Here is a 22419-nt window from a genome sequence, read left to right on the forward strand (position 1 = left end):
CACTAGAAACACAGTCTCACTGATGATTGTCACTAGAAACACAGTCTCACTGATGGTTCTCACTAGAAACACAGTCTCACTGATGATTGTCACTAGAAACACAGTCTCACTGATGATTGTCACTAGAAACACAGTCTCACTGATGGTTATCACTAGAAACACAGTCTCACTGATTGTTATCACTAGAAATACAGTCTCACTGATTGTTGTCACTAGAAACACAGTCTCATTGATTGTTGTCATTAGAAAAACAGTCTAACTGATGGTTATCTCTAGAAACACAGTCTCATGATGGTTGTCATTAGAAAGACAGCTCACTTATGATTATCACTAGAAACACAGTCTTACTGATTGTTATCACTAGAAACAAAGTCTCACTGATGATTGTTACTAGAAACACAGTCTCACTGATGGTTATCACTAGAAACACAGTCTCACTGATTGTTATCACTAGAAACACAGTCTCACTGATTGTTATCACTAGAAACACAGTCTCACTGATTGTTATCACTAGAAACACAGTCTCACTGATTGTTATCACTAGAAACACAGTCTCACTGATTGTTATCACTAGAAACACAGTCTCACTGATTGTTATAACTAGAAACACAGTCTCACTGATGATTGTCACTAGAAACACAGTCTCACTGTTGGTTATCACTAGAAACACAGTCTCACTGATGGTTATCACTAGAAACACAGTTTCACTGATTGTTATTACTAGAAACACAGTCTCACTGATGGTTGTCACTAGAAACACAGTCTCAGTGATGGTTGTCACTAGAAACACCGTCTCACTGATGGTTTTCACTACAAACACAGTCTCACTGATGATTGTCACTAGAAACACAGTGTAACTGATGGTTGTCACTAGAAACACAGTCTCACTGATGATTGTCACTAGAAACACAGTCTCACTGATGATTGTCATTAGAAACACAGTTTCACTGATGATTGTCACGAGAAACACAGTCTCACTGATTGTTATCACTAGAAACACAGTCTCACTGTTGGTTATCACTAGAAACACAGTCTCACTGATGATTGTCACTAGAAACACAGTGTCACTGATGAATATCAGAAGAAACACAGTCTCACTGATTGTTATCACTAGAAATACAGTCTCACTGATTGTTATTACTAGAAACACAGTCTCACTGATGGTTGTCACTAGAAACACAGTCTCAGTGATGGTTGTCACTAGAAACACCGTCTCACTGATGGTTTTCACTAGAAACACAGTCTCACTGATGATTGTCACTAGAAACACAGTCTCACTGATGGTTGTCACTAGAAACACAGTCTCACTGATGATTGTCACTAGAAACACAGTCTCACTGATGGTTTTCACTAGAAACACAGTCTCACTGATGATTATCACTAGAAACACAGTCTCACTGATAATTGTCACTAGAAACACAGTCTCACTGATGATTGTCACCAGAAACACAGTCTCACTGATGATTGTCACTAGAAACACAGTCTCACTGATGATTGTCACTAGAAACACAGTCTCACTGATGGTTATCACTAGAAACACAGTTTCACTGATTGTTATCACTAGAAACACAGTCTCACTGATTGTTGTCACTAGAAACACAGTCTCACTGATTGTTGTCATTAGAAACACAGTCTCACTGATGGTTATCTCTAGAAACACAGTCTCACTGATGGTTGTCATTAGAAACACAGTCTCACTGATGATTGTCACTAGAAACACAGTCTCACTGATTGTTATCACTAGAAACACAGTCTCACTGATGATTGTCACTAGAAACACAGTCTCACTGATGGTTATCACTAGAAACACAGTCTCACTGATTGTTATCACTAGAAACACAGTCTCACTGATTGTTATCACTAGAAACACAGTCTCACTGATTGTTATCACTAGAAACACAGTCTCTCTGATTGTTATCACTAGAAACACAGTCTCACTGATTGTTATCACTAGAAACACAGTCTCACTGATTGTTATCACTAGAAACACAGTCTCACTGATTGTTATAACTAGAAACACAGTCTCACTGATGATTGTCACTAGAAACACAGTCTCACTGTTGGTTATCACTAGAAACACAGTCTCACTGATGGTTATCACTAGAAACACAGTTTCACTGATTGTTATTACTAGAAACACAGTCTCACTGATGGTTGTCACTAGAAACACAGTCTCAGTGATGGTTGTCACTAGAAACACCGTCTCACTGATGGTTTTCACTACAAACACAGTCTCACTGATGATTGTCACTAGAAACATAGTGTAACTGATGGTTGTCACTAGAAACACAGTCTCACTGATGATTGTCACTAGAAACACAGTCTCACTGATAATTGTCATTAGAAACACAGTTTCACTGATGATTGTCACGAGAAACACAGTCTCACTGATTGTTATCACTAGAAACACAGTCTCACTGTTGGTTATCACTAGAAACACAGTCTCACTGATGATTGTCACTAGAAACACAGTGTCACTGATGAATATCAGAAGAAACACAGTCTCACTGATTGTTATCACTAGAAATACAGTCTCACTGATTGTTATTACTAGAAACACAGTCTCACTCATGGTTTTCACTAGAAACACAGTCTCACTGATGATTGTCACTAGAAACACAGTGTAACTGATGGTTGTCATTAGAAACACAGTCTCACTGATGATTGTCACTAGAAACACAGTCTCACTGATGGTTTTCACTAGAAACACAGTCTCACTGATGATTATCACTGGAAACACAGTCTCACTGATAATTGTCACTAGAAACACTGTCTCACTGATGACTGTCACCAGAAACACAGTCTCACTGATGGTTCTCATAAGAAACACAGTTTCACTGATGATTGTCACTAGAAACACAGTCTCACTGATGATTGTCACTAGAAACACAGTTTCACTGATGGTTATACCTAGAAACACAGTTTTACTGGTTGTTATCACTAGAAACACAGTCTCACTCATTGCTGTCACTGGAAACACAGTCTCATTGATTGTTGTCATTAAAAAAACAGTCTAACTGATGGATATCTCTAGAAACACAGTCTCACTGATTGTTATCACTAAAAACACAGTCTCATGATGGTTGTCATTAGAAAGACAGCTCACTGATGATTATCACTAGAAACACAGTCTTACTGATTGTTATCACTAGAAACAAAGTCTCACTGATGATTGTCACTAGAAACACAGTCTCACTGATGGTAATCACTAGAAACACAGTCTCACTGATTGTTATCACTAGAAACACAGTCTCACTGATTGTTATCACTAGAAACACAGACTCACTGATTGATATCACTAGAAACACAGTCTCTCTGATTGTTATCACTAGAAACACAGTCTCACTGATGATTGTGACAAGAAACACAGTGTAACTGATGGTTGTCCATAGAAACACCGTCTCACTGATGGTTCTCACTAGAAACACAGTCTCACTGATGATTGTCACTAGAAACACAGTCTCACTGATGGTTGTCATTAGAAACACAGTCTCACTGATGATTGCCACTAGAAATACAGTCTCACTGATGATTGTCACTAGAAACACAGTCTCACTGATGATTGTCACTAGAAACACAGTCTCACTGATTGTTATCACTAGAAACACAGTCTCACTGATTGTTATCACTAGAAACACAGCTCACTGATGATTTTCACTAGAAACACAGTCTTATTGATTGTTATCACTAGAAACAAAGTATAACTGATGATTGTCACAAGAAACACAGCCTCACTGATTGTTATCACTCAAAACACAGTCTCACTGATGATTGTTACTAGAAACACAGTCTGATAGTTATCACTAGAAACACAGTCTCACTGATAGTTATCACTAGAAACACAGTCTCACTGATGGTTATCACTAGAAACACAGTCTCACTAATTGTTATCACTAGAAACACAGTCTCACTGATTGTTATCACTAGAAACACAGTCTCTCTGATTGTTATAACTAGAAACACAGTCTCACTGATTGTTATCACTAGAAACACAGTCTGACTCATGGTTGTCACTAGAAACACAGTCTCACTGATGATTGTCACTAGAAACACAGTCTCACTGATTGTTATAACTAGAAACACAGTCTCACTGATTGTTATCACTAGAAACACAGTCTCACTGATTGTTATAACTAGAAACACAGTCTCACTGATGATTGTCACTAGAAACACAGTTTCACTGTTGGTTATCACTAGAAACACAGTCTCACTGATGGTTATCACTAGAAACACAGTTTCACTGATTGTTATTACTAGAAACACAGTCTCACTGATGGTTGTCACTAGAAACACAGTCTCAGTGATGGTTGTCACTAGAAACACCGTCTCACTGATGATTTTCACTACAAACACAGTCTCATTGATGATTGTCACTAGAAACATAGTGTAACCGATGGTTGTCACTAGAAACACAGTCTCACTGATGATTGTCACTAGAAACACAGTCTCACTGATGATTGTCACTAGAAACACAGTCTCACTGATGATTGTCACTAGAAACACAGTCTCACTGATGATTGTCACAAGAAACACGGTCTCACTGATGGTTATCACTAGAAACACAGTCTCACTGATGAATATCACTAGAAACACAGTCTCACTGATGGTTATCACTAGAAGTACAGTCTCAGTGATGGTTGTTCGTAGAAACACCGTCTCACTGATGGTTCTCACTAGAAACACAGTCTCACTGATTGTTATCACTAGAAACACAGTCTCACTGATGATTGCCACCAGAAACCCAGTCTCACTGATGGTTGTCATTACAAACACAGTCTCACTGATTGTTGTCACAAGATACACAGTCTCACTAATGATTGTCACTAGAAACACAGTCTCATTGATGATTATCACTAGAAGTACAGTCTCAGTGATGGTTGTTCGTAGAAACACCGTCTCACTGATGATTGTCACTAGAAACACAGTTTCACTGTTGGTTATCACTAGAAACACAGTCTCACTGATGGTTATCACTGGAAACACAGTTTCACTGATTGTTATTACTAGAAACACAGTCTCACTGATGGTTGTCACTAGAAACACAGTCTCAGTGATGGTTGTCACTAGAAACACCGTCTCACTGATGGTTTTCACTACAAACACAGTCTCACTGATGATTGTCACTAGAAACATAGTGTAACTGATGGTTGTCACTAGAAACACAGTCTCACTGATGATTGTCACTAGAAACACAGTCTCACTGATGATTGTCACTAGAAACCCAGTCTCACTGATGATTGTCACTAGAAACACAGTTTCACTGATGATTGTCACAAGAAACACGGTCTCACTGATGGTTATCACTAGAAACACAGTCTCACTGATGAATATCACTAGAAACACAGTCTCACTGATGATTATCACTAGAAGTACAGTCTCAGTGATGGTTGTTCGTAGAAACACCGTCTCACTGATGGTTCTCACTAGAAACACAGTCTCACTGATTGTTATCACTAGAAACACAGTTTCTCTGATTGTTATCACTAGAAACACAGTCTCACTGATGGTTGTCATTAGAAACACAGCTCACTGATGATTGTCACTAGAAACACAGTCTCACTGATTTTTATCACTAGAAACAAAGTCTCACTGATGATTGTCACAAGAAACACAGTCTCACTGATTGTTATCACTAAAAACACAGTCTCACTGATGATTGTCACTAGAAACACAGTCTCACTGATTGTTATCACTAGAAACACAGTCTCACTGATGGTTATCACTAGAAACACAGTCTCACTAATTGTTATCACTAGAAACACAGTCTCACTGATTGTTATCACTAGAAACACAGTCTCTCTGATTGTTATAACTAGAAACACAGTCTCACTGATTGTTATCACTAGAAACACAGTCTGACTCATGGTTGTCACTAGAAACACAGTCTCACTGATGATTGTCACTAGAAACACAGTCTCACTGATTGGTTATCACTAGAAACACAGTCTCACTGATTGTTGTCACTAGAAACACAGTCTCACTGATGTTTATCACTAGAAACACAGTCTCACTGATTTTATCACTAGAAACACAGTCTCACTGATTGCTGTCACTGGAAACACAGTCTCTTTGATTGTTGTGATTAGAAAAACAGTCTAACTGATGGTTATCTCCAGAAACAGTCTCACTGATTGTTATCACTAGAAACACAGTCTCACTGATTTTTATTACTAGAAACACAGTCTCACTGATGATTGTCACTAGAAACATAGTCTCACTGATGGTTTTGATTAGAAACACAGTCTCACTGATGATTGTCACTAGAAACACAGTCTCACCGATTGTTATCACTAGAAACAAAGTCTCACTGATGATTGTCACAAGAAACACAATCTCACTGATGGTTATCACTAGAAACACAGTCTCACTGATTGTTATCACTAGAAACACAGTCTCACTGATTGTTATCACTTGAAACACAGTCTCACTAATGGTTGTCAATAGAAACAGAGTCTCACTGATGGTGATTCAGTTTAGCTGTAGTTTTGTATTAAATGTTGGAGATGGACAAAACAGTTTTGCTCTGTGGTTTTCTTAGCTTTATTTTGTCTCCAGTCAGTTTACTATTCGTTTGTTGTTTAAATGTAACGCTACTAAAATACCTTGAAAAACGAGTCAGTTTTTATTTTTCTTGGAGATATTGATATATCAGTTTCTTCAATCATTATTTCTTTATTCAAACTCTCGCCATCAACTTTTGTTTCGAACTTCATCCAAGATTCATTGTCTGTCTCTGAAGTCGTTTCAGTTGCGATATTTTGTTTAGATCGAATAGGGTGAACTTTGTTATTATGCATACCACGAAGGATGTTATTAAAGAATGTTGATAAACGATTCATTCTTTTCATTTTCTTCCATGTTACAGGTTTCTGAGTTTGAAGGTTCGTTCGTCCACGGAAACTCAAACCAGTAGCTTTGTTTCTTGTGTTCGGCTTTGCATTGACAATGTCGATTTTTTTGTTGGAAAATTCTTTTTTCTAACTGTTGGTCTTTTCTACTGATTAAAGGTAAAAATAGGTTACATAAATGAAAAGCTAATAATCACGATTTGTTACAGTGATATGTATAATTGTTTTTTGCTCTTAACTTATCCGTGGACAAATATACAATTATCTCACATGTTATGCCACATATGTATTAATAATTAACACTTTGCTGTTTATTAATATTCACTGATCTGTTCAGATTTTCTTGTGAAAAAATAAGAAAAGAATTGCAAATAAGAATGTGAAAATTGATAACTGGAAACACAGTCTCACTTATGGTTATCACAAAAACACCGTCTCACTGATGGTTCTCACTAGAAGCACAGTCTCAGTGATCGTTATCACTAGAAACATAGTCTCACTGATGGTTATCACTAGAAACACAGTCTCACTGATGAATATCACTAGAAACACAGTCTCACTGATGAATATCACTAGAAACACAATCTCAGTGATGGTTGTCATTAGAAACACAGTCTCACTGATTCTTATCACTAGAAACACAGTCTCACTGATTCTTATCAATAGAAACACAGTCTCACTGATTCTTATCACTAGAAACACAGTCTCATTGATGATTGTCACTAGAAACACAGTCTCACTGATGATTGTCACTAGAAACACAGTCTCACTGATGGTTATCACTAGAAACACAGTTTCACTGATGGTTATCACTAGAAACACAGTCTCACTGGTTGTTATCTCTAGAAACACAGTCTCACAGATGGTTATCACTAGAAACACAGTCTCAGTGATGGTTGTCACTAGAAACACCGTCTCACTGATGGTTCTCACTAGAAACACAGTCTCACTGATGATTGTCACTAGAAACACAGTCTCACTGATGATTGTCACTAGAAACACAGTCTCACTGATTGTTATCACTAGAAACACAATCTCACTGATTGTTGTCACAAGAAACACAGTCTTACTAATGATTGTTATTACTAGAAACACAGTCTCACTGATTCTTATCAATAGAAACACAGTCTCACTGATTCTTATCACTAGAAACACAGTCTCATTGATGATTGTCTCTAGAAACACAGTCTCATTGATGATTGTCACTAGAAACACAGTCTCACTGATGATTGTCAGTAGAAACACAGTCTCACTGATGGTTATCACTAGAAACACAGTTTCACTGATGGTTATCACTAGAAACACAGTCTCACTGGTTGTTATCTCTAGAAACACAGTCTCACTGATGGTTATCACTAGAAGCACAGTCTCACTGATGGTTGTCACTAGAAACACAGTCTCACTGATGGTTCTCACTAGAAACACAGTCTCACTGATGATTGTCACTAGAAACACAGTCTCACTGATGATTGTCACTAGAAACACAGTCTCACTGATTGTTGTCAGAAGAAACACAGTCTTACTAATGATTGTTATTACTAGAAACACAGTCTCACTGATGATTGTCACTAGAAACACAGTCTCACTGATGGTTTTGATTAGAAACACAGTCTCACTGATGGTTGTCAGTAGAAACACAGTCTCACTGATGATTGTCACTAGAAACACAGTCTCACCGATTGTTATCACTAGAAACACAGTCTCACTGATGATTGTCACAAGAAACACAGTCTCACTGATGGTTATCACTAGAAACACAGTCTCACTGATTGTTATCACTAGAAACACAGTCTCACTGATGATTGTCACTAGAAACACAGTCTCACTGTTGGTTATCACTAGAAACACAGTCTCACTGATGGTTATCACTAGAAACACAGTTTCACTGATTGTTATTACTAGAAACACAGTCTCACTGATGGTTGTCACTAGAAACACAGTCTCAGTGATGGTTGTCACTAGAAACACCGTCTCACTGATGGTTTTCACTAGAAACACAGTCTCACTGATGATTGTCACTAGAAACACAGTCTCACTGATGGTTGTCACTAGAAACACAGTCTCACTGATGATTGTCACTAGAAACACAGTCTCACTGATGATTGTCACTAGAAACACAGTCTCACTGATGATTGTCACTAGAAACACAGTCTCACTGATGGTTATCACTAGAAACACAGTCTCACTGATGAATATCACTAGAAACACAGTCTCACTGATGGTTATCACTAGAAGCACAGTCTCAGTGATGGTTGTCCGTAGAAACACCGTCTCACTGATGGTTCTCACTAGAAACACAGTCTCACTGATGATTGTCACTAGAAACACAGTCTCACTGATGATTGTCACTAGAAACACAGTCTCACTGATGGTTATCACTAGAAATACAGTTTCACTGATGGTTATCACTAGAAACACAGTTTTACTGGTTGTTATCACTAGAAACACAGTCTCACTCATTGCTGTCACTGGAAACACAGTCTCATTGATTGTTGTCATTAGAAAAACAGTCTAACTGATGGTTATCTCTAGAAACACAGTCTCACTGATTGTTATCACTAGAAACACAGCTCACTGATGATTTTCACTAGAAACACAGTCTTACTGATTGTTATCACTAGAAACAAAGTCTCACTGATGATTGTCACAAGAAACACAGTCTCACTGATTGTTATCACTAAAAACACAGTCTCACTGATGATTGTCACTAGAAACACAGTCTCACTGATGGTTATCACTAGAAACACAGTCTCACTGATGGTTATCACTAGAAACACAGTCTCACTGATTGTTATGACTAGAAACACAGTCTCTCTGATTGTTATCACTAAAAACACAGTCTCACTGATGGTTTTGATTAGAAACACAGTCTCACTGATAATTGTCACTAGAAACACAGTCTCACTGATGATTGTCACTAGAAACACAGTCTCACTGATGATTGTCACTAGAAACACAGTCTCACTGATTGTTATCACTAGAAACACAGTCTCACTGATGATTGTCACTAGAAACACAGTCTCACTGATGGTTATCACTAGAAACACAGTCTCACTGATTGTTATCACTAGAAACACAGTCTCACTGATTGTTATCACTAGAAACACAGTCTCACTAATGGTTGTCAATAGAAACAGAGTCTCACTGATGGTGATTCAGTTTAGCTGTAGTTTTGTATTAAATGTTGGAGATGGACAAAACAGTTTTGCTCTGTGGTTTTCTTAGCTTTATTTTGTCTCCAGTCAGTTTACTATTCGTTTGTTGTTTAAATGTAACGCTACTAAAATACCTTGAAAAACGAGTCAGTTTTTATTTTTCTTGGAGATATTGATATATCAGTTTCTTCAATCAATATTTCTTTATTCAAACTCTCGCCATCAACTTTTGTTTCGAACTTCATCCAAGATTCATTGTCTGTCTCTGAAGTCGTTTCAGTTGCGATATTTTCTTTATATCGAATAGGGTGAACTTTTTATTATGCATACCACGAAGTATGTTATTAAAGAATGTTGATAAACGATTCATTCTTTTCATTTTCTTCCATGTTACAGGTTTCTGAGTTTGAAGGTTCGTTCGTCCACGGAAACACAAACCAGTAGCTTTGTTTCTTGTGTTCGGCTTTGCATTGACAATGTCGATTTTTTTGTTGGAAAATTCTTTTTTGTAACTGTTGGTCTTTTCTACTGATTAAAGGTAAAAATAGGTTACATAAATGAAAAGCTAATAATCACGATTTGTTACAGTGATATGTATAATTGTTTTTTGCTCTTAACTTATCCGTGGACAAATATACAATTATCTCACATGTTATGCCACATATGTATTAATAATTAACACTTTGCTGTTTATTAATATTCACTGATCTGTTCAGATTTTCTTGTGAAAAAATAAGAAAAGAATTGCAAATAAGAATGTGAAAATTGATAACTGGAAACACAGTCTCACTTATGGTTATCACAAAAACACCGTCTCACTGATGGTTCTCACTAGAAGCACAGTCTCAGTGATCGTTATCACTAGAAACATAGTCTCACTGATGGTTATCACTAGAAACACAGTCTCACTGATGAATATCACTAGAAACACAGTCTCACTGATGAATATCACTAGAAACACAATCTCAGTGATGGTTGTCATTAGAAACACAGTCTCACTGATTCTTATCACTAGAAACACAGTCTCACTGATTCTTATCAATAGAAACACAGTCTCACTGATTCTTATCACTAGAAACACAGTCTCATTGATGATTGTCACTAGAAACACAGTCTCACTGATGATTGTCACTAGAAACACAGTCTCACTGATGGTTATCACTAGAAACACAGTTTCACTGATGGTTATCACTAGAAACACAGTCTCACTGGTTGTTATCTCTAGAAACACAGTCTCACAGATGGTTATCACTAGAAGCACAGTCTCAGTGATGGTTGTCCGTAGAAACACCGTCTCACTGATGGTTCTCACTAGAAACACAGTCTCACTGATGATTGTCACTAGAAACACAGTCTCACTGATGATTGTCACTAGAAACACAGTCTCACTGATTGTTATCACTAGAAACACAGTCTCACTGATTGTTGTCACAAGAAACACAGTCTTACTAATGATTGTTATTACTAGAAACACAGTCTCACTGATGGTTTTGATTAGAAACACAGTCTCACTGATGGTTTTCATTAGAAACACAGTCTCACTGATGGTTGTCAGTAGAAACACAGTCTCACCGATGATTGTCACTAGAAACACAGTCTCACTGATGATTGTCACTAGAAACACCGTCTCACTGATGATTGTCACTAGAAACACAGTCTCACTGATGATTGTCACTAGAAACACAGTCTCACTGATGATTGTCACTAGAAACACAGTCTCACTGATGGTTATCACTAGAAACACAGTCTCACTGATGATTATCACTAGAAACACAGTCTCACTGATGGTTATCACTAGAAACACAGTCTCACTGATGGTTGTCACTAGAAACACCGTCTCACTGATGGTTCTCACTAGAAACACAGTCTCACTGATGATTGTCACTAGAAACACAGTCTCACTGAATTGTCACTAGAAACACAGTCTCACTGATGGTTATCACTAGAAATACAGTTTCACTGATGGTTATCACTAGAAACACAGTTTTACTGGTTGTTATCACTAGAAACACAGTCTCACTCATTGCTGTCACTGGAAACAAAGTCTCATTGATTGTTGTCATTAGAAAAACAGTCTAACTGATGGTTATCTCTAGAAACACAGTCTCACTGATTGTTATCACTAGAAACACAGTCTCACTGATGATTTTCACTAGAAACACAGTCTCACTGATTGTTATCACTAGAAACACAGTCTCACTGATGATTGTCACTAGAAACACAGTCTCACTGATTGTTATCACTAAAAACACAGTCTCACTGATGATTGTCACTAGAAACACAGTCTCACTGATGATTGTCACTAGAAACACAGTCTCACTGATTGTTATCACTAGAAACACAGTCTCACTGATTGTTGTCACTACAAACACAGTCTCTCTGATTGTTATCACTAGAAACACAGTCTCACTGATGGTTGTCATTAGAAACACAGCTCACTGATGATTGTCACTAGAAACTCAGTCTTACTGATTGTTATCACTAGAAACAAAGTCTCACTGATGATTGTCACAAGAAACACAGTCTCACTGATTGTTATCACTAAAAACACAGTCTCACTGATGGTTTTGATTAGAAACACAGTCTCACTGATAATTGTCACTAGAAACACAGTCTCACTGATGATTGTCACTAGAAACACAGTCTCACTGATGATTGTCACTAGAAACACCTTCTCACCGATTGTTATCACTAGAAACAAAGTCTCACTGATGATTGTCACAAGAAACACAATCTCACTGATGGTTATCACTAGAAACACAGTCTCACTAATGGTTGTCAATAGAAACACAGTCTCACTGATGGTGATTCAGTTTAGCTGTAGTTTTGTATTAAATGTTGGAGATGGACAAAACAGTTTTGCTCTGTGGTTTTCTTAGCTTTATTTTGTCTCCAGTCAGTTTACTATTTGTTTGTTGTTTAAATGTAACGCTACTAAAATACCTTGAAAAACGAGTCAGTTTTTATTTTTCTTGGAGATATTGATATATCAGTTTCTTCAATCAATATTTCTTTATTCAAACTCTCGCCATCAACTTTTGTTTCGAACTTCATCCAAGATTCATTGTCTGTCTCTGAAGTCGTTTCAGTTGCGATATTTTCTTTATATCGAATAGGGTGAACTTTGTTATTATGCATACCACGAAGGATGTTATTAAAGAATGTTGATAAACGATTCATTCTTTTCATTTTCTTCCATGTTACAGGTTTCTGAGTTTGAAGGTTCGTTCGTCCACGGAAACTCAAACCAGTAGCTTTGTTTCTTGTGTTCGGCTTTGCATTGACAATGTCGATTTTTTTGTTGGAAAATTCTTTTTTGGAACTGTTGGTCTTTTCTACAGATTAAAGTTAAAAATAGGTTACATAAATGAAAAGTTAATAATCACGATTTGTTACAGTGATATGTATAATTGTTTTTTGCTCTTAACTTATCCGTGGACAAATATACAATTATCTCACATGTTTTGCCACATATGTATTAATAATTAACACTTTGCTGTTTATTAATATTCACTGATCTGTTCAGATTTTCTTGTGAAAAAATAAGAAAAGAATTGCAAATAAGAATGTGAAAATTGATAACTGGAAACACAGTCTCACTTATGGTTATCACAAAAACACCGTCTCACTGATGGTTCTCACTAGAAGCACAGTCTCAGTGATCGTTATCACTAGAAACATAGTCTCACTGATGGTTATCACTAGAAACACAGTCTCACTGATGAATATCACTAGAAACACAGTCTCACTGATGAATATCACTAGAAACACAATCTCAGTGATGGTTGTCATTAGAAACACAGTCTCACTGATTCTTATCACTAGAAACACAGTCTCACTGATTCTTATCAATAGAAACACAGTCTCACTGATTCTTATCACTAGAAACACAGTCTCATTGATGATTGTCACTAGAAACACAGTCTCACTGATGATTGTCACTAGAAACACAGTCTCACTGATGGTTGTCACTAGAAACACAGTTTCACTGATGGTTATCACTAGAAACACAGTCTCACTGGTTGTTATCTCTAGAAACACAGTCTCACAGATGGTTATCACTAGAAGCACAGTCTCAGTGATGGTTGTCCGTAGAAACACCGTCTCACTGATGGTTCTCACTAGAAACACAGTCTCACTGATGATTGTCACTAGAAACACAGTCTCACTGATGATTGTCACTAGAAACACAGTCTCACTGATTGTTATCACTAGAAACACAGTCTCACTGATTGTTGTCACAAGAAACACAGTCTTACTAATGATTGTTATTACTAGAAACACAGTCTCACTGATGATTGTCACTAGAAACACAGTCTCACTGATGGTTTAGATTAGAAACACAGTCTCACTGATGGTTGTCAGTAGAAACACAGTCTCACTGATGATTGTCACTAGAAACACAGTCTCACCGATTGTTATCACTAGAAACAAAGTCTCACTGATGATTGTCACAAGAAACACAATCTCACTGATGGTTATCACCAGAAACACAGTCTCACTGATTGTTATCACTAGAAACACAGTCTCACTGATTGTTATAACTAGAAACACAGTCTCACTGATGATTGTCACTAGAAACACAGTCTCACTGTTGGTTATCACTAGAAACACAGTCTCACTGATGGTTATCACTAGAAACACCGTCTCACTGATGGTTTTCACTAGAAACACAGTCTCACTGATGATTGTCACTAGAAACACAGTGTAACTGATGGTTGTCACTACAAACACAGTCTCACTGATGATTGTCACAAGAAACACGGTCTCACTGATGGTTATCACTAGAAACACAGTCTCACTGATGAATATCACTAGAAACACAGTCTCACTGATGGTTATCACTAGAAGCACAGTCTCAGTGATGGTTGTCCGTAGAAACACCGTCTCACTGATGGTTCTCACTAGAAACACAGTCTCACTGATGATTGTCACTAGAAACACAGTCTCACTGATGGTTATCACTAGAAATACAGTTTCACTGATGGTTATCACTAGAAACACAGTTTTACTGGTTGTTATCACTAGAAACACAGTCTCACTCATTGCTGTCACTGGAAACAAAGTCTCATTGATTGTTGTCATTAGAAAAACAGTCTAACTAATGGTTATCTCTAGAAACACAGTCTCACTGATTGTTATCACTAGAAACACAGCTCACTGATGATTTTCACTAGAAACACAGTCTTACTGATTGTTATCACTAGAAACAAAGTCTCACTGATGATTGTCACAAGAAACACAGTCTCACTGATTGTTATCACTAAAAACACAGTCTCACTGATGATTGTTACTAGAAACACAGTCTCACTGATGGTTATCACTAGAAACACAGTCTCACTGATGGTTATCACTAGAAACACAGTCTCACTGATTGTTATCACTAGAAACACAGTCTCTCTGATTGTTATCACTAGAAACACAGTCTCACTGATGGTTGTCATTAGAAACACAGCTCACTGATGATTGTCACTAGAAACTCAGTCTTACTGATTGTTATCACTAGAAACAAAGTCTCACTGATGATTGTCACAAGAAACACAGTCTCACTGATTGTTATCACTAAAAACACAGTCTCACTGATGATTGTTACTAGAAACACAGTCTCACTGATAGTTATCACTAGAAACACAGTCTCACTGATGGTTATCACTAGAAACACAGTCTCACTAATTGTTATCACTAGAAACACAGTCTCACTGATTGTTATCACTAGAAACACAGTCTCACTGATTGTTATCACTAGAAACACAGTCTCTCTGATTGTTATAACTAGAAACACAGTCTCACTGATTGTTATCACTAGAAATACAGTTTCACTGTTGTTTATCGCTAGAAACACAGTTTTACTGGTTTTTATCGCTAGAAACACAGTCTCACTCATTGCTGTCACTGGAAACACAGTCTCATTAATTGTTGTCATTAGAAAAACAGTCTAACTGATGGTTATCTCCAGAAACAGTCTCACTGATTGTTATCACTAGAAACACAGTCTCACTGATGATTGTCACTAGAAACACAGTCTCACTGATGGTTGTCATTAGAAACACAGTCTCACTGATGATTGTCACTAGAAACACAGTCTCACTGATGGTTATCACTAGAAACACAGTCTCACTGATTGTTATCACTAGAAACACAGTCTCACTGATTGTTATCACTAGAAACACAGTCTCAATGATTGTTGTCACTACAAACACAGTCTCACTGATTGTTGTCACTACAAACACAGTCTCACTGATTGTTATTACTCGAAACACAGTCTCACTGATGATTGTCACTAGAAACACAGTCTCACTGATGGTTTTGATTAGAAACACAGTCTCACTGATGATTGTCACTAGAAACACAGTCTCACTGATGGTTTTGATCAGAAACACAGTCTCATTGATGATTTTCACTAGAAACACAGTCTCACTGATGATTGTCACTAGAAACACAGTCTCACCGATTGTTATCACTAGAAACAAAGTCTCACTGATGATTGTCACAAGAAACACAATCTCACTGATGGTTATCACTAGAAACACAGTCTCACTGATTGTTATCACTAGAAACACAGTCTCACTGATTGTTATCACTAGAAACCCAGTCTCACTAATGGTTGTCAATAGAAACAGAGTCTCACTGATGGTGATTCAATTTAGCTGTTGTTTTGTATTAAATGTTGGAGATGGACAAAACAGTTTTGCTCGGTGGTTTTCTTAGCTTTATTTTGTCTCCAGTCAGTTTACTATTTGTTTGTTGTTTAAATGTAACGCTACTAAAATACCTTGAAAAACGAGTCAGTTTTTATTTTTCTTGGAGATATTGATATATCAGTTTCTTCAATCAATATTTCTTTATTCAAACTCTCGCCATCAACTTTTGTTTCGAACTTCATCCAAGATTCATTGTCTGTCTCTGACGTCGTTTCAGTTGCGATATTTTCTTTATATCAAATAGGGTGAACTTTGTTATTATGCATACCACGAAGGATGTTATTAAAGAATGTTGATAAACGATTCATTCTTTTCATTTTCCTCCATGTTACAGGTTTCTGAGTTTGAAGGTTCGTTCGTCCACGGAAACTCAAACCAGTAGCTTTGTTTCTTGTGTTCGGCTTTGCATTGACAATGTCGATTTTTTTGTTGGAAAATTCTTTTTTGGAACTGTTGGTCTTTTCTACAGATTAAAGTTAAAAATAGGTTACATAAATGAAAAGTTAATAATCACGATTTGTTACAGTGATATGTATAATTGTTTTTTGCTCTTAACTTATCCGTGGACAAATATACAATTATCTCACATGTTTTGCCACATATGTATTAATAATTAACACTTTGCTGTTTATTAATATTCACTGATCTGTTCAGATTTTCTTGTGAAAAAATAAGAAAAGAATTGCAAATAAGAATGTGAAAATTGATAACTGGAAACACAGTCTCACTTATGGTTATCACAAAAACACCGTCTCACTGATGGTTGTCACAACAAACACAATCTCACTGATGGTTATCACTAGAAACACAGTCTCACTGATGGTTATCACTAAAAACACAGTCTCACTGATTGTTATCACTAGAAACACAGTCTCACTGATTGTTATCACTAGAAACACAGTCTCACTGATTGTTATCACTAGAAACACAGTCTCTCTGATTGTTATCACTAGAAACACAGTCTCACTGATTGTTATCACTAGAAACACAGTCTGACTCATGGTTGTCACTAGAAACACAGTCTCACTGATGATTGTCACTAGAAACACAATCTCACTGTTGGTTATCACTAGAAACACAGTCTCACTGATTGTTATCACTAGAAATACAGTTTTACTGTTGGTTATCACTAGAAACACAGTCTCACTGGTGTTTATCACTAGAAACACAGTCTCACTCATTGTTGTCACTGGAAACACAGTTTCATTGATTGTTGTCATTAGAAAAACAGTCTAACTGATGGTTATCTCCAGAAACAGTCTCACTGATTGTTATCACTAGAAACACAGTCTCACTGATGATTGCCACTAGAAACACAGTGTCACTGATGATTGTCACTAGAAACACAGTCTCACTGATGATTGTCACTAGAAACACAGTCTCACTGATGATTGTCACTAGAAACACAGTCTCACTGATGATTGTCACTAGAAACCCAGTCTCACTGATTGTTATCACTAGAAACACAGTCTCACTGATTGTTGTCACTAGAAACACAGTCACAAGAAACACAGTCTCACTAATGATTGTCACTAGGAACACGGTCTCACTGATTGTTATTACTAGAAACACAGTCTCACTGATGATTGTCACTAGAAACACAGTCTCACTGATGGTTTTGATTAGAAACCCAGTCTCACTGATTGTTATCACTAGAAACACAGTCTCACTGATTGTTGTCACTACAAACACAGTCTCACCTATTGTTGTCACAAGAAACACAGTCTCACTAATGATTGTCACTAGAAACACAGTCTCACTGATTGTTATTACTAGAAACACAGTCTCACTGATTATTGTCACTAGAAACACAGTCTCACTGATGGTTTTGACTAGAAACACAGTCTCACTGATGGTTTTGATTAGAAACACAGTCTCACTGATGGTTGTCAGTAGAAACACAGTCTCACTGATGATTGTCACTAGAAACACAGTCTCACCGATTGTTCTCACTAGAAACAAAGTCTCACTGATGATTGTCACAAGTAACACAATCTCACTGATTGTTATCACTAGAAACACAGTCTCACTGATTGTTATAACTAGAAACACAGTCTGACTCATGCTTGTCACTAGAAACACAGTCTCACTGATGATTGTCACTAGAAACACAGTCTCACTGTTGGTTATCACTAGAAACACAGTCTCACTGATGGTTATCACTAGAAACACAGTTTCACTGATTGTTATTACTAGAAACACAGTCTCACTGATGATTGTCACTAGAAACACAGTCTCACTGTTGGTTATCACTAGAAACACAGTCTCACTGATGGTTATCACTAGAAACACAGTTTCACTGATTGTTATTACTAGAAACACAGTCTCACTGATGGTTGTCACTAGAAACACAGTCTCAGTGATGGTTGTCACTAGAAACACCGTCTCACTGATGGTTTTCACTAGAAACACAGTCTCACTGATGATTGTCACAAGAAACACGGTCTCACTAATGGTTACCACTAGAAAAACAGTCTCACTGATTGTTATCACTAGAAACACAGTCTCACTGATTGTTGTCATTACAAACACAGTCTCACTAATGATTGTCACTAGTAACACAGTCTCACTGATTGTTATTACTAGAAACACAGTCTCACTGATGATTGTCACTAGAAACACAGTCTCACTGATGGTTTTGATTAGAAACACAGTCTCACTGATGATTGTCACTAGAAACACAGTCTCACTGATGATTGTCACTAGAAACACAGTCTCACTGATGATTGTCACTAGAAACACCTTCTCACCGATTGTTATCACTAGAAACAAAGTCTCACTGATGATTGTCACAAGAAACACAATCTCACTGATGGTTATCACTAGAAACACAGTCTCACTGATTGTTATCACTAGAAACACAGTCTCACTAATGGTTGTCAATAGAAACAGAGTCTCACTGATGGTGATTCAGTTTAGCTGTAGTTTTGTATTAAATGTTGGAGATGGACAAAACAGTTTTGCTCTGTGGTTTTCTTAGCTTTATTTTGTCTCCAGTCAGTTTACTATTTGTTTGTTGTTTAAATGTAACGCTACTAAAATACCTTGAAAAACGAGTCAGTTTTTATTTTTCTTGGAGATATTGATAAATCAGTTTCTTCAATCAATATTTCTTTATTCAAACTCTCGCCATCAACTTTTGTTTCGAACTTCATCCAAGATTCATTGTCTGTCTCTGAAGTCGTTTCAGTTGCGATATTTTCTTTATATCGAATAGGGGGAACTTTTTATTATGCATACCACGAAGTATGTTATTAAAGAATGTTGATAAACGATTCATTCTTTTCATTTTCTTCCATGTTACAGGTTTCTGAGTTTGAAGGTTCGTTCGTCCACGGAAACACAAACCAGTAGCTTTGTTTCTTGTGTTCGGCTTTGCATTGACAATGTCGATTTTTTTGTTGGAAAATTCTTTTTTGGAACTGTTGGTTTTTTCTACAGATTAAAGGTAAAAATATGTTACATAAATGAAAAGCTAATAATCACGATTTGTTACAGTGATATGTATAATTGTTTTTTGCTCTTAACTTATCCGTGGACAAATATACAATTATCTCACATGTTATGCCACATATGTATTAATAATTAACACTTTGCTGTTTATTAATATTCACTGATCTGTTCAGATTTTCTTGTGAAAAAATAAGAAAAGAATTGCAAATAAGAATGTGAAAATTGATAACTGGAAACACAGTCTCACTTATGTTTATCACAAAAACACCGTCTCACTGATGGTTGTCATAAGAAACACAATCTCACTGATGGTTCTCACTAGAAGCACAGTCTCAGTGATGGTTGTCACTAGAAACACAGTCTCACTGATGGTTATCACTAGAAACACAGTCTCACTGATGAATATCACTAGAAACACAGTCTCACTGATGAATATCACTAGAAACACAATCTCAGTGATGGTTGTCATTAGAAACACAGTCTCACTGATTCTTATCACTAGAAACACAGTCTCACTGATTCTTATCAATAGAAACACAGTCTCACTGATTCTTATCACTAGAAACACAGTCTCATTGATGGTTATCACTAGAAACACAGTTTCACTGATGGTTATCACTAGAAACACAGTCTCACTGGTTGTTATCTCTAGAAACACAGTCTCACTGATGGTTCTCACTAGAAACACAGTCTCACTGATGATTGTCATTAGAAACACAGTCTCACTGATGATTGTCACTAGAAACACAGTCTCACTGATGGTTATCGCTAGAAATACAGTTTCACTGATGGTTATCACTAGATACACAGTTTTACTGGTTGTTATCATTAGAAACACAGTCTCACTCGTTGCTGTCACTGGAAACACAGTCTCATTGATTGTTGTCATTAGAAAAACAGTCTAACTGATGGTTATCTCTAGAAACACAGTCTCACTGATTGTTATCACTAGAAACACAGTTCACTGATGATTGTCACTAGAAACACAGTCTCACTGATTTTTATCACTAGAAACAAAGTCTCACTGATGATTGTCAGAAGAAACACAGTCTCACTGATTGTTATCACTAAAAACACAGTCTCACTAATGATTGTTACTAGAAACACAGTCTCACTGATGGTTATCACTAGAAACACAGTCTCACTGATGGTTATCACTAGAAACACAGTCTCACTGATTGTTATCACTAGAAACACAATCTCATTGATTGTTATCACTAGAAACATAGTCTCTCTGATTGTTATCACTAGAAACACAGTCTCACTGATTGTTATCACTAGAAACACAGTCTGACTCATGGTTGTCACTAGAAACACAGTCTCACTGATGATTGTCACTAGAAACACAGTCTCACTGTTGGTTATCACTAGAAACACAGTCTCACTGATTGTTATTACTAGAAACACAGTCTCACTGATGGTTGTCATTAGAAACACAGCTCACTGATGATTGTCACTAGAAACACAGTCTTACTGATTGTTATCACTAGAAACAAAGTCTCACTGATTGTTATCACTTAAAACACAGTCTCACTGATGATTGTTACTAGAAACACAGTCTCACTGATAGTTATCACTAGAAACACAGTCTCACTGATTGTTATCACTAGAAACACAGTCTCTCTGATTGTTATCACTAGAAACACAGTCTCACTGATTGTTATCACTAGAAACATAGTCTGACTCATCGTTGTCACTAGAAACACAGTCTCACTAATGATTGTCACTAGAAACACAGTCTCACTGATGATTGTCACTAGAAACACAGTCTCACTGTTGGTTATCACTAGAAACACAGTCTCACTGATTGTTATTACTAGAAATACAGTTTCACTGATGGTTATCACTAGAAACACAGTCTCATTGATTGTTGTCATTAGAAAAACAGTCTAACTGATGGTTATCTCCAGAAACAGTCTCACTGATTGTTATCACTAGAAACACAGTCTCACTGATGATTGTCACAAGAAACACAGTCTCACTGATGGTTGTCATTAGAAACACAGTCTCACTGATGATTGTCACTAGAAACACAGTCTCACTAATGGTTACCACTAGAAAAACAGTCTCATTGATTGTTATCACTAGAAACACAGTCTCACTGATTGTTATCACTAGAAACATAGTCTCACTGATTGTTGTCACTACAAACACAGTCTCACTAATGATTGTCACTAGAAACACAGTCTCACTGATTGTTATTACTAGAAACACAGTCTCACTGATGATTGTCACTAGAAACACAGTCTCACTGATGGTTTT

At 36.9% G+C, this 22419-nt stretch overlaps 1 protein-coding gene across 1 annotated transcript in view; it reads right to left on the bottom strand.

Moving 5' to 3' along the window:
- The window catches only part of LOC143236794 (uncharacterized), a 55548-nt gene that overhangs the window by 22005 nt on the left and 11124 nt on the right, over positions 1–22419 (bottom strand). Inside the window, exons 4-6 of the mRNA XM_076475359.1 lie at positions 19945–20139; positions 16973–17167; positions 13144–13338 (exon numbers count right to left, since the gene is read on the bottom strand). Of these exons, the coding sequence (XP_076331474.1) occupies positions 13144–13338; positions 16973–17167; positions 19945–20139 (585 nt within the window). The remainder of the gene's footprint in view (positions 1–13143; positions 13339–16972; positions 17168–19944; positions 20140–22419) is intronic.

This window comes from Tachypleus tridentatus, chromosome 2 (assembly GCF_004210375.1).
Source record: "Tachypleus tridentatus isolate NWPU-2018 chromosome 2, ASM421037v1, whole genome shotgun sequence".
NCBI lineage: Eukaryota > Metazoa > Arthropoda > Merostomata > Xiphosura > Limulidae > Tachypleus > Tachypleus tridentatus.